Raw genomic sequence first — 13,267 nt, 5'->3', positions numbered from 1 at the left:
ACCTTCGCTGGGGCCAGCGGCCTTGTCAGCCTTCGGGCTCCACCTGGCGCCCGAGGTTTCGGCGGGGCCGCAGCGGCTGGTCCAAGTCGGACCCGAGACGGAGACGCGGGCTACATTGACTTCCGGTGCAGGGCTGCCGGCTGTGGGCGCGCTCGCCGAGGCACGAGCCACGGCGGGGGATGGCATCGGGCCGCCGAGGAAGTGTCCGCGGCCCCCGGCAGTGGTGGCCAGGGTGGGGAAAAAACGCAGCATATTGCATCATAGAGATGCCGTCTGGCTCAGAAAGGAGCGCTGCAGGTCGGGGTCAGCCAATCCTTTGTGAGCTCTATCCTCTTTCCTAGGAGTCACCTCCACGTGGGCTCCTTACCAAATCCAAGTGACGACGTCACTTCCCCAATATCTCTCTTAAGCAGTCTCCATATCCGGGGGGAGGGGGGAGTCTTAAAAACTCCCAGTCCTCATGCTTAATAGACACCAAACCACTTTCTCAAGCTTGCCCCCAAGGGAGTGGGATAAAAATCCCAGAATTGTGGGAAGAGCAGGCACTGATGCTGCAGGAGGAAGAGTAAGTTCTTCACAAATGTTGGTTTTAGAATGAGCCTGCCCAATACCGGGGAGATCTGCCATAAGAGTTGGGCAGGCCCTTCCCCTCAGTGTGCTTAATCCCTTCCAAGCACCAGTAAACTCAGTGTCTGCGATACCCTGGGCTCTTGGGACAGGGAGGTCAAAGCTCCTCCTGGCCCAGTCCTGATCTTGGCTGGCCTGTGTGGGTGAGCAGATGTTGGCCTTAGTGGCAAAGGTACCTGTTTTAGCCAGGTTCCAGTGAGATTGGCCACAGGTTCCAGGGGAGCATTTGACTTCAATCACTCTTCTTAAAAATTCCCTTGGTGGAGAAGGGAATGGCTATCCACTCCAGTACTGCCTGGAGAATTCCATGAACAGAGCAGCCTGGTGAGCTACAGTCCATGGGGTTGCAAAGAGTTAGATACAACTGAGTGACACACACACTAAATGTTTACATCAAAAAGCAAAGCTCTGAAACTTGATTAAAAAATAAGTAACACTTCCCTTGGGCTCTCTGGTGCTACACTCTGCTATATTATTTACCAAATTGCTACCATTTATGGCCAGGGTTGGAGGATGGGGCTAAGATCATGTCACTCGCCTTAATTCCCCTTTCCCCCAATGGTGTCCTTATCCCGAAGTTACTCCAACAAGGTACTCCACAGTCCAGCCTCTGCTCTCTCGCCTTTTCTCAGTTCCCACCCCACTATGCTCTTAAGCTGACACCTGTTATGCATCCTCTATCTCCCACCCCACCCCTGATCCCGACACTCACAATTTCCTGTTCCTGCAGCCCTCATCCTTCAGGTCACTGCCTCTAGCCAGTTTCCTGCCCCGCTGCTGTGGCAGGTACTATGCCTGGATCCAACCCCTTCTGCTAAGTAAGAACCAATGGGGAACCTACCTGGTGGTCCAGTGGCTGAGACTGCACTCCCAAGGCAGGGGGCTCAGGTTCGATCCCTGGTCAGGGAACTAGATCCCACATGCCACAACTAAGAGTTTACCTGCTGCACCTAAGACCCAGTGCAGCCCAATAAATTAAAAAAAAGAATCAGTGGGCTCCAGTGTCTGTTCTTCCTCTGGAGTCCCCTCATTTACAGAGGACTCCTATGCTGATGGACCTCAGTGTCTCCAGGAAATATAGAATAGCCTTCCTTATTCGCTTCTTCATGAAATCAATTCCCTCTTCTCTTTCACCCTTCCCCACCCCTTGCTTTCCAGATGGAGAAGGGAAAGGAGAGACAATTGAGCCTGCCTTGGGAGTTGGGGTTAGAAAGACAAAGGGAAGGTGTGGAGACAGCTTCCTGGCTAGGGCAGGAGGCCCCCAGCAGACTGGGGCAGAGGCAGGCACTGGGTTAGAGCTGCCTCAAGCAGTCACTTGGGCCAGGGCAAGGTTTAGGCCCAGGAGATAGTGCTGAGGCAAGCCTGCAAGGAGGATTTGGCGGTGCATCCCTGCCTGACCCAGACGATGTGGAGCCCAGGCCAGGCCCGGGCAGGCCCAGGGTGGGGGAGGATAGGCTTGGTTGTACGCAGAGCTTGCTCCTGGTCATTCTGGTTTCCTTTACCACCTTGCAATAGATCTTAGGTAAATGGCAGCCTTCTGTTAGCCTCAGCCTCTCCACACATTGGGGGCTCATGGGCTACATCCTGAGTTAGATGACGAGCTAGGTCTCCAACCACTTCTCTTCAGGGTCTAGGGGGCTCTGGTCTGGAGGAAGGGTTGGACACAGTCCAGGACCCAGGAGAACCAGGGGAGGCGGCTGCCAGCTTCTGGAACTAAATCTGGGCGCTGTGCCTCGTGGCAGTCTGCAGAGGGTGTGGGCGTCATGGCCAGAGAGGGCTCCCTGGGGCAGCACAGCTGGCCCTGAGCCAGCCCAGTGCGAGTCACCAGGCTGCCACCCAGAAGTCGGCATGCTGTGCTGCTTGGCTCTGCCACCTTCTCAGCACATTTCTCCCCGTCTCCCAAGAGGATAGATTTTAAAGCTGTAAACCCTCAGGCTCCCACCAGCAAGCACTGGATGGAGATTTCCGGCCTCTGGGAACAGGGCTGGGCTGAGCTTTTGACTTACATGTGGACCCTGCCTTGGCAAAGAACGGGCTCTCTCAGCTTGCTCTGAACTTGAAAGAGAAGATAGAAAACACCTGGGAAATCTTATTCCCTTTATTCTCTTCAACTAATCAACATGACCACCGCTGACACAACACTGCTATTGACACACAATACTCAAAAGTGGGGCCTTTCTTCACTCCACGGGGACAAGTCAGATGAGTGGGGGCAAAAGAGTCGGGGCTGCTCACCTGAGGGGCAGGTGTGATGGAACCCCACCTCTCGGTTGTGATGGTTTCGAGCTTCCCCACCATTCAGGATTCATGGCAAGTTCTCCCGGGCTCCCTTCTGACCTCCATATCCATAGCAGTTTCAAGTTTCACCCTAAGCTCAGATCAGTTTCTACTCTCCCTTCTGCTTTCACCAATGACGCTGTGACCCTGTGTTGCGCTCCTCCATAAGGGCCTGTCTAAAGAGTCAGGCTTGCGTGGAGTTGGACAGGAGGGGTTGGCTACACTCTGCCTTCCCGACTCGCTTCCGGTGGGAAAGTGCCACAATCCCCTGGGCCTTGGCCTGACCTGGTCAGAAGGACTCGATACTGCCGCCTCCCCCAGCCTGCTCCCTGCTTAGTTCCTCCCAAGATGTAGCTCGCTCTGGGAGGAAAGCAGCTGGCTAAAGGAGTTTGGGGAGGTGGGCAACAGAGAACAGGTCACACCCCAAAGGTCTCTGACTCTGCCCCCTTTCTTGCTATGAAACCCCAGACCCCAACTAATTGTGTCCACATCATCCATTCAGTACCACAGCCAAGACCCTTGGCCCTCACCCTATGACATGCGAGCACCCTACTATGTATGCTACACCCGAGGCCTCGAAAGGCCCTCAGTCAGCCTTGACCACCCATCTTCCCCCGGACTGGCCCTGAGCCCCAAAAGCTGCTCTCCCGGACCCTTCTGGAGACTGATTCCTCAGGCCTATTTCCAAGAGGATCTGCTTCTAGTTTTACAAGGGGTTTGTTTCTACAAATGATTTTTCTTTCTGCTGCCATCTTAGAGGAAAGAAAAAACCTGCTTGGAGAATGGTCTCCTCTTCCTCAGTCTCAGAGGGACGCCTCCTCGGTCCATGCTGTCAGTAGAGGCAGGCAGGCTCCTTCTCCCCTCCTGGTGGCGCTTTCTGACCTGGCACTTGGGTGGGTGGGGCTTTATGCAGATATAATCAGGGTCTCCTCAGTCCCCCAAGACCTGCCTTTCCCTTCTCCCCAGCAGGCCTAGGCTTTTCCTCCTACAGTGTTCTAGATTTCAGCCTTTGAGGGTCATCCCTTTGGGAACAGGACAGACGGAGGGTGAAGGACTTTCACCTTTTGAACTTTTAGGTAATGGAATCAGAGGTCTCTTCCACAGGTTTGTAGGAAGCCGGGTCACCCTCTCCAGGGACGTGACTCCCCACCTGGCATCTCAGTTCTACTTGAACCACAGCACGTTACTGGGGCCGACGTGGTGTCAGTGGGCACTTCCTCCAGACCCAGCTCTGGACAGGGAGTCCTGTCCTCCTTTAAGGGTCTCTGGGGTTAAGGGGTGGGGTTCTTGTTATGGATGTTTCAAGAGTTTTGGCTCTTCGACCATTTCAGAGGACAACAGTCTCATTCCCCACCACGGGAGCAGGTTTGGCAGGGTTAATGAAAGTATGTCACTGTACGTGGTGTGTGAGGACAGGAGCCGGGCCTGGCCAGGGAGTGTGTTTCTCATCATTCTGTCTCCCTCTGAAGGTTTCTGGCTAAGGAGGAGAGGAGCCAAGTGGGTGGACTCTGTCTTCTTTCCAAGACCACAGTTGGGCTGGGCTGCTGCAACCTCAGAAGGCTCCAGGTACCCAGGTGAGGAAGGTGGTCAGGTCTCCGTGTACTCTTCAGGGACCTACGGTCCAGTCTGTGGGGTATCTGGACACCCATCACTACGTGTCCTCTTGCTGGCTCGTCCTCTTGCAGCCTTGCTAACAGCTCACGTGAGAGAATGAGGTTAAAAATCAGGTTGCTGGCTAATCCAGGCTCTCGATTCTGTCCATTCTGCTGTCCCTTGTTGCCAGAGAATCAAAGGTGGTGCTCTTAAGAGAAGTCTGGCCAGAATTTGACCACACACAGACCTCGTGTCTCTGAAGGGATTTATTCTTTGGAGGTCAACTAACAAGGCTTCTCCCTCTCTGAGGACAGAATGTAAGGAAATGGGCTGCCACAGCCTCAGGACTGGTGGCAGTTAGATTGCAGGAGAAGCCTCCCGACAGTGAGACCTGAGAATGTGGCAGGAGGGACCCTCCATCCCTGGAGGCCTCGCAGCGATGTTCCCCAGCTGAGCTGGGGAGAGGGGAGTCCTGCCTGGCTCGGGGATGTGGGGAACTCTGGTGGCCTGAGCTAGGATCTGCTTGTACTTGCAGTTTGACAAGCTTCTGAAACAGGGAGGACTGGGCAGCCTGGGGTTTGTTGGGTTCCATCTCAATGGCTTCTCCACCTTGGTTCGCTTTCCTCAAAGCACTCTAACAAATCACCCTACTCTTCCCTCCTAATTTTTGTGGTGGTTTCCTAGTCTCCTTACACTTAAAACTTTTATGCTCCCCAAACTTTGGCCTTTAAACAGGCTGGACATGTTTTTTTCTTCCCATTTTGGGGGTTCTTTCTGATCAGGAGTTCCATGGGCCTCTCCCTCTCTCACACACAATCATCTAAGACTTCCCTCGTCCCCCACAGAACCCCCAGTGCCTTGAACTGGACCTTCTCTTCCCAGTTCCTGGGTCATTTCTCCTCTGGGGAATCAGAAGTTTCCTCCTCATTCCCACGCTCCTCCCCCAGCCCAGCATTTTCCTTGGTGTCATCGTCCACGGCTCTGGCAGACGGGCTCCCTCCCATACTCTTGGGGGAGAGAACGCTGTGGAGTGAGTTCATGGGAGGTCCTTCTACACCTTCTAAGGGTCACTCCTCCCAAGTCGATGCTGTCGGATTCCCTGTGCTTCCCCGACCCTATAGTTTCACTAGGTTTTCAATACAGTTTTATAGGGTTGTCTAGAGACATATTGGGACCTCTTCCTACAATTAATAGGGCTTTTATCCACTATGGTTTATAGGGTTTTTCTGCTACAGACTTAAAGGGCTTTTTTTTTTCCTACATATTTATAGGGTTTCTAACCCAACAGTTTTTCTCTACTGCCTTATAAGTGGTTCCCACCAACAATTTTAAAGGGTTATTCATCACTGATGTAAAAGCACTACTTTTACCCACAATTCTTTATCCTCTTCTTCTCTACAATCTGATAGGGTTTTCCTCCTTTCCCCACGTAACTTTTGAGGAGACCCAGTGTTCCTCTCAGGAGAGAGAGGCCTCTGGTCTCCAGACCCTGTTCACAGGGTGACCCCGGGGTGGCAGCTCCTATGGAGGAGGAGGGCTGAGACTTCTGTGAAGCCATCTCCACACTCGGGGCACAAATAGGGCTTTTCTTCCAAGCTGGTTTTGGGGCTTCCCCCTTCCTCATGGCTGCTGCTCTCTGTGGGTACGGGGGCCTCTCCCTCACCTTCCTGGCTTGTGGACAGGGTGGCTGGCTCTGGGAGGGGGTCCTCGGGTATGGGGGACTTTTCTCGAGTATGGGTCTCCTGGTGCCGGATGAGAGCCAGGCGATCAAGGAAGGAGGCCCCACAATCTGAGCAGCTGTAGGGTCTGGCCCCCAGGGGGCTCCTGAGATGCTCCAGGAGGACGGAGGAGCTCTTCCCCAGCTCTGGACTCTTCTGGGCTTTCCCGCCGGCATGAACTTTCTGGTGCAGCAGCAGCTCTGAGCTGAGGGCAAAGCTTTTTTTGCATTCGGGGCATTTAAAGGGCTTTCCACTGAGGAAGGGACTGGGCCCCGCCCCTTCCCCGAGGCCAATCCGATAATCGGGAAAGAGATAGGGCTTTTCGTTGCCGTGGGTGACCTGATGCTGGAGGAGCACCGAGCGATCCAGAAAGCTCTCGCCACAGTGCGAACAGATGTAGGACTTGGAGGAGGGCAGCCCCAGCCTGTGGCTGAAACTCTCCTGCCCGTCGGGCATTTTAAAGGGCTGTCCAGGCGGGTCGGCTCTGCCCTCCGCAGCACCGGGAAAGGAATTCCCTCCAAAAGGGAGCCTGGGGGACCGGAACTGAGGCGGCTTGGGGGCGGGGTGGGCAGGGAGGCCGTCCGAATTTTTGTAGGGGTTTTCGCCAATATGGATCCTCTGATGCTGCATGAATATGCCCTCGTCGTTGAACCCCTTCCCGCAGACCAGACACTTGTGGGGTTTGGCTCCGGGGGGTGGGGTCAGCAGGGCAGGGTCCCCGAGCCCCAGGAGGCCGTCGCCCTGAGCTCTTCGGGCCGGGGTCTTGCCCCTCTCGTGGATCACCCGATGCTGCTCCAGCTCGTGCGCCTCCAAGAAGGCCTTCCCGCAGTCGGAGCACACGAAGAGGTTCTCGTCCATGTGCGTGCGCACATGCGTGATGAGGTTGGAGCTCTGGCTGAAGCTCTTGCCGCACTCAGGGCACTTGTAGGGCTTCTCGCCCGTGTGCGTGCGCCGGTGCTGGATCAGGTGCGAGCTACGGATGAAGCTCTTGCCGCAGTCGGAGCACTTGTAGGGCTTCTCGCCCGTGTGGATGCGCTGGTGGCGGATGAGGGTGGAGCTCATGATGAAGCTCTTGCCGCAGTCGGCACAGATGTAGGGCCGCTCGCCGCGGTGGATGCGCTGGTGGTTGATGAGGTTGGAGCTGACACTGAAGCTCTTGCCGCACTCAGGGCACTTGTAGGGCCGCTCGCCCGTGTGCGTGCGCTGGTGCCGCAGCAGCGTGGCGCTCAGCGTGAAGGTCTTGCCGCACACCGGGCACTTGAAGGGGTCCTCGCGCAGGTGAGTCCGCTGGTGCTTGATGAGCGTGGAGCTGTGGCCGAAGCTCTTGCCGCACTCCAGGCATTCGTAGGGCTTCTCGCCCGTGTGCGTGCGCTGGTGCTGGGTGAGCTCCGAGCTCTGGATGAAGCTCTTGCCGCACTCGGTGCAGCGGTAGGGCTTCTCACCGGCGTGGATCTTCTGGTGCTTGAGGAGGTTGTGGTTCTGGCCGAAGCGCTTGCCGCACTCGGGGCACTTGTAGGGCTTCTCGCCCGTGTGGGTGGCCTGGTGCTGGATGAGGTCCGAGCTGCGGTAGAAGGCCCGCCGGCACTCGCCGCACTTGTAGGGCTTCTCGCCTGTGTGCGAGCGCTGGTGCTTGATGAGGTTGGTGCTCTGGGTGAAGGCCTTCTCGCACTCGGTGCACTTGTAGGGCTTCTCGCCCGTGTGCGTGCGCTGGTGTTGCACCAGGTTGGAGCTCCAGCTGAAGCACTTGCCGCAGTCGGGGCACTTGTAGGGCTTCTCGCCCGTGTGCGTGCGCTGGTGCTGCACCAGGTGCGAGCTCTGCGTGAAGCTCTTCCCGCACTCGGAGCAGGTGTTGGGCCGCTCACCCGTGTGGATGCGCTGGTGCCGCAGCAGCTTGGACCACTGGCTGAAGCTCTTGCCGCACTCATTGCAAATGTAGGGCTTCTCGGCGCCGGCCGGGCGGCCTTGCACTAGCTCCCGCAGGCTGGGCTCATTGGCCGGGACCACCGGGGGGCTGTTCCAGGTGGTCAGAGTCCCCCACTGCCAACTGGCCTCACAGGCCTTGGTCCAGTCTGACGGGGTCGGGACTACCTCGGGGGAGGGGGTGTCCAGAGGGGTCTGGTGGTCCGAGGGGTTGGCGTGACCCAGCGGGGCCGGGGCATCCTGGGGGCCAGAGGCATCCTGGGAGGGTGTCTCCAGGGGCATCTCTGATGGGTCCTTGAATTCTGGGCTCTGATCTGGATCTCCCAAGATGACCTCCTCCCCAGAACTTTCCTGCTGAGTGCTCTCCTCTTCGTTCCCACTCTCTGCACCTACAGAGAGAAAGGGAGTCTCCAGCCCCCATCTCCTTTCAGAATCGGGGGCAGGCCTCACTTCCCTCCTCCCGGGGTTTCTCCCAGAGCCTGCGCCCCTCCCTGAATGGGGCCACTCTCTCCTCAGGACCGCCATCCCTTCTTGTGTCCCTCACCTGGGTGACCATCGTCCGGGCTCTGTCCAGGATCCTGCAGATCTGGGCCCCAGAGCGCCGTCTCAGGTTCCATCCCGGAACTCAGGGCTGTCCAGTGCTCCAGGGATCCTGGGGGTGGGGTGGGGCAGGGAGCTGAGCCCCGGTCTGCTTTGACTCCCCCAGCCCCACTCCCCCATCTGCCCCATCCCCAGCCCTTATTTCTCCTGATGTGAACTGTAGTCTCCTACCTCCCCATTTTTCTGTGCCTTGGTTCTCACCGCAACCCCCTCCCCCTGTAGGCCTGCCTTCTGCTCCAGAGCTTAAGATCACCACTAAGCAAGTAGGTGAATTTGAGTATAATTAAAAGCTCGTCAATCATAACCCTTTGAACCCAGACTGGGGGCTGGAGAAGCATCTGACGCCCACGGAAAAGGAGGCTCTCACCCCACCTCAGATGCCCAGAGGCTGGGAAACCTGTTATTTTGTTAATCAGAGGAAGCTCATTAAGACTCTAATTTTCCTCCTTAATGGGGCTGCTAATTGGGACCAATAAACTTTGCTTATGAGCCCCACAGAGAACCAAGACTAGCTGGAACACTTAAAGAGTTAAAAAAAAAAAAAAAGTAATAACCACCCTGATTTCCCTGAGGGAACAGACAGGGCATTCCAAAAGACTGGAGCACTTTCCCGTTATCTAAGCACAGAAAGAAAGAGGAAGCTAGGGCTAGAGGTAGGGAGAGGGGGCAGTTTAAAGCCATCAGGGACTTCTGCAGAAACTACTTTGAGAGGGAAATGGAAAGGAAAAGAGAGACAGGATGAATGCATGCAGACCACCTGGCATGTGACAGCAGACACAGTGCCTGCCGTATGGTCCTCATCATCTCACCCCCAATCAGGTTGTCCATTTTCCTGATTAGGAAACCAATGCCCAGTGAGATTTCTTCAAGGTCACAGGCTGGGAAGTGGCAGGGCTAAGACCAGAAATGCAAGATTCTGTGTCTGGCATGTCCTGGCCTCTAAGAGAGGGAGATGACCTTGAAAGTCATGTGAAACTCACAAACGCGGGCAGATGGGGAAAGACAGCTCAGTCAGAGCCTGCTGGCCATGGGAAAGGGCTGGAGAAATTCCTGGGACCAGGTTTCCCTGGCTATGAAAGAAGGGGTTGGATCCTGACAACCCAGAGCTCTGAACAAGAAACAGAACACTCCCGGCTGAAGCCTTCCACTATGGTTCCATCCTGGCATCCCTTCTTCTAATCCATTTTCTCTTTTGTTGCTGCTGTACTCCATCCCTAACACGTACTAGGTGTCCAGTAAATTCTGGATGAATGAATGAGATGCCCCTTGCTCCTAGAGAACCTCTTTGGTCCAGTGCTTTGGAGAGGATGGCAGCAGAGGAACAGGAGCTCAGAGTGAAACACAAGCAGCTGTCACTCCCAAAACGGTGATAAGATTCCGGGATGAGGGAACAGGGCCTCAGAAGCTAAGTGCGAGAACTCTCTACAACGTTTAGACCCTTAAGAGAGACCCTGTGGGGGCCTGGGCTTTGGGTGACCATGTGCAAAGACTCCAGAGGAGGCTGTGGGGTGGTAACCAAACTGAAGCAGGAGCTAGCTGAACCCAGGAGAGACAGGAGTTAGATTTTAGGAAGTAAATGAATTTCTTCATCTCTGCAGCTTCTTAGGCTCTGAGAATCCCCCACCCCCATCCGTAAGTGTCTGTGAGGAGGTGGCAGCCGCGATTTCTGCTAAGCTGGGGGCTGCCTGCCTATTTTGAAGAGGCCTGCTGTGTTTGCTGAGGACAGGTGAGCACTCATCTACCTTGATGTCTCTGGAAAAATTCAAACTCAGCGGTCCGGGGTAGAAGGGAAAGGGTTAATGACAAGGCCCACATGGAGCAGGAAAGTGGGGAGACCGAGGGAGGTGAGAGGTGCTCGGGCCTGTACGGGTCTCGACCTCAAGCCAGCCCCACTGCGAAGGGAGAGGGAGGGCAGAAGAGCAGGAGGCTGCCTCCCAGAGAGGTGTGGAGAGCGGCCCAGGGTGACCCTGACATGGAGGCAGCTGCGGGAATGCAGCCACCCTGGCCCCGGTCCCCCCACGCCCGCACCGGCCCAGACCCTGGACTTCGGCTCCAGCCGGTCCCCGCGACCCTCCTTCCTTTCTCCAACCCCGAGCCCGGCATCCTCCCCTCCCCCGCCCCCCGGGGGCACCCAGGATTCCCGGCTCCCCCGCGGCGCCCCAGCCCCCGGCCCGGCCGAATTCCCTCTTCCCAGAATGCTCACGCCCTCCCCTCCCCCACAGCCAGACCCTCGCGCTCTTCCCAGAATCCTCGGCCCTCGCGGCCCCTGCCCGGCCCCCACCCCTACCCCGGGCGGCCGGGGGGCGGGGGAGGGGGCTCACGCCCGGGCCCGGGCCCCCGGCCTCCTGCGCCCCATTGTTCCCCGGCGGCCGTCCCGGGCCCTCCGGGCCACCCCCCGGGAACCCAGGCGTCCCCCACTCACGGCTCTGGGGTCTGGGAAAGGCCGGAAGGCAGGATCCAGCCCCAGGGGACTTAACCCCTTGAATGCCCTGCCTCGGTGGGCGGGCTAGATGCCGAGGACTCTAGGGTCCTTCTCAAGGGGTGATCCCAAGCTGAGGACCCGGGGACCAGTTCAGGGTGACTGGGACGGAGCAGGAAGTGACCCCAGCTTCCCGGGCCCCTCTAGCCTGGAGTCAGAGCATCAGCTCTATGGGATTTAACCCTTTGCCTCCCACAGCCTGGGAAAAAAAGGAGGACGAGGAAGCCGGGAGGTGGCGGAGACGGCGCCCCTCTCTCCGTCTCCAGTGGGAGCTGATTCTCGGGGGGAACCGAGATGGCAGTGAGGGGCTCCGGATTTCTGGCCACCCTGCATCTGGCAGGGGCTCCGCCTGCCGCTCCCAGAAAGCCCGAGCTCTGATTTGGTGGCTGCTGGTCCCCTGGGGTCTGCCTTTGTTGGGACTCAGACCCACGAAGGGGTCTTGGATGTCTGGGTTGTGGGTTGGGATTAGGGGCTGGCCGGCCACACTTGGAGATGGAACATCTACAGACGAAAAAAACGGCTTAGTTGAAATAAGTCGCAGCAGCAAGCATTTGGGCTAAGGGGACCAGCACAGGCAGGAGAGATTTGTGGCAACCTGTGTCCCTGGCCCCAGCCTCCCTGGCAAGTGTGTGCCCGCCCCCGGGGCCCCAATTAGCTCTCCTTAGAGGAGGAAACTGAGGCCTGGTTGTGGCAGGAGAGAGGAGGGCCAGAGCCTTTCCCAGTAGTTCCTGGGGCACCCAGCTCAGAGCAAGAGAAAAACCCAGGTGGCCTCCCAAGGCCAGTTTATGTGGGCTCCCAATGCTTATAGCCTTGATCTCTTTTCCTCCTCACTCCAATCCACGATCATCCCTATTTTACAGGACAGGAAACTAAGGTGTGGGATGTGAGGCCATGCCATTATTTCAATTGAAAACATTTGTATATGGAAGCCTATTACCTCTGGGCACTGTGGGGAACAGAAAGGTGGGGAGACCTCAGAGTTGAACAAAAGCTGGGCTCTCTACCCTCAAGAACTCAGAAGGTTTGAGTGTGTGTGTGTGTTAAACACAAAGGAATTACAGGAGAACGTGAGTTCTGTCTGTTCAGAGACATGAGTGCGCTGGAGCCAAAGGAGGAACAAACCTTCAGAAATTGCTATGGTGGACGCAGCTTCTCTGGGCCTACGTCTGCCGTTAGAGTGTATGGCCAGCAGGACAAGAGGCCCCGCTGGGCCTGCCTCTGTTCCTTATCAGCACTGTCACCTTCCACCTGCTCTAGCAGCCATATCTCCATCTTATCCTTGGCTTCCAACACCTTTGATACCTCGCTGTCACCTCAGGGTCTTTGCTCCTCCTGAGCCCCCTTCCCCTGTGTTTCTTGCAGCATGTTTCACCCCAACACTATCGGCCCCTCCTGCACGCACGGAGGTTAAGAGCAGCTCCATCCGGGCAGGGGCCTGGCCTCTTGTCATCACTGCCATCAGAACAGTGACTGGCAGGTAGTAGGTGCCCAGTGCACGGAATGAAGTCATCCTCCTGCCTCTTCCATCTGTTTCTGGATCAATCCCCAAGCTGGACACATGGGGCAGAGGTGGGCAGAACCTCCAGGGCACAGTCACGTTCATTCACAGACATCCCCATTCTCGCCCCCTCTCTCTGAGGGATGTGTGAGATGGAGGCCCACATGGGATCAGAAAGGCTGGTGGGCAGATCTGACCTCCAAGGCTCTCTCCAGCCCTCCCCGGGCTACAGAAGTCTGACCGGGCCCTGGGGCAGTGGTGGGCAGGAAAGCTGTACCCGAGAGGCTCACAGAAAGAGGTGAATTTGACCTACAAGATTTTTGTCTCTCTCTTTTTTTAACTGAATAAATTGCCACCTTTAAAAAATTGGTACATTTCAGGACTTCCCTGGTGGCTCAGTGGTTAAGAATCTGCCTTACAATGCAAGAGACACTGATTCAATCCCTGACCTGGGAAGATCCCACACGCTGTAGAGCAGCTAAGCTCGTGTGCTGTAACTATTGAGCCTGTGCTCTAGAGCCCGGGGGGCCGCAACTACTAAACCCACGTGCTGCA

At 56.6% G+C, this 13,267-nt stretch overlaps 1 protein-coding gene across 3 annotated transcripts; it reads right to left on the bottom strand.

Annotated features, from left to right (window-relative positions):
* Positions 1-1,528: 1,528 nt before the first annotated feature.
* On the bottom strand, positions 1,529-12,170 carry ZNF629 (zinc finger protein 629). Of its 3 annotated transcripts, none has more exons than XM_070362654.1 (3): positions 11,229-12,170; positions 8,680-8,787; positions 1,529-8,524 (listed from the first exon to the last, which is right to left on the bottom strand). In XM_070362654.1, exons 2-3 carry the CDS (start codon positions 8,750-8,752, stop codon positions 5,991-5,993), a joined length of 2,607 nt encoding a protein of 868 aa, XP_070218755.1. In that variant the 5' UTR covers positions 8,753-8,787; positions 11,229-12,170; the 3' UTR covers positions 1,529-5,990. The 3 variants fall into 3 exon arrangements, with proteins under 3 accessions (XP_070218755.1, XP_014338090.2, XP_070218756.1); XM_014482604.2 differs by having other exon boundaries at positions 11,158-12,166; XM_070362655.1 differs by lacking the exon at positions 11,229-12,170 and adding an exon at positions 9,961-10,829.
* Between the last annotated feature and the right edge of the window lie 1,097 nt (positions 12,171-13,267).

Source organism: Bos mutus, chromosome 25 (genome assembly GCF_027580195.1).
Source record: "Bos mutus isolate GX-2022 chromosome 25, NWIPB_WYAK_1.1, whole genome shotgun sequence".
NCBI classification, from domain to species: Eukaryota; Metazoa; Chordata; class Mammalia; order Artiodactyla; family Bovidae; genus Bos; species Bos mutus.
The sequence above is the reverse complement of the archived record's forward strand: the minus strand, read 5'-3'. Positions and strand labels throughout refer to the sequence as shown.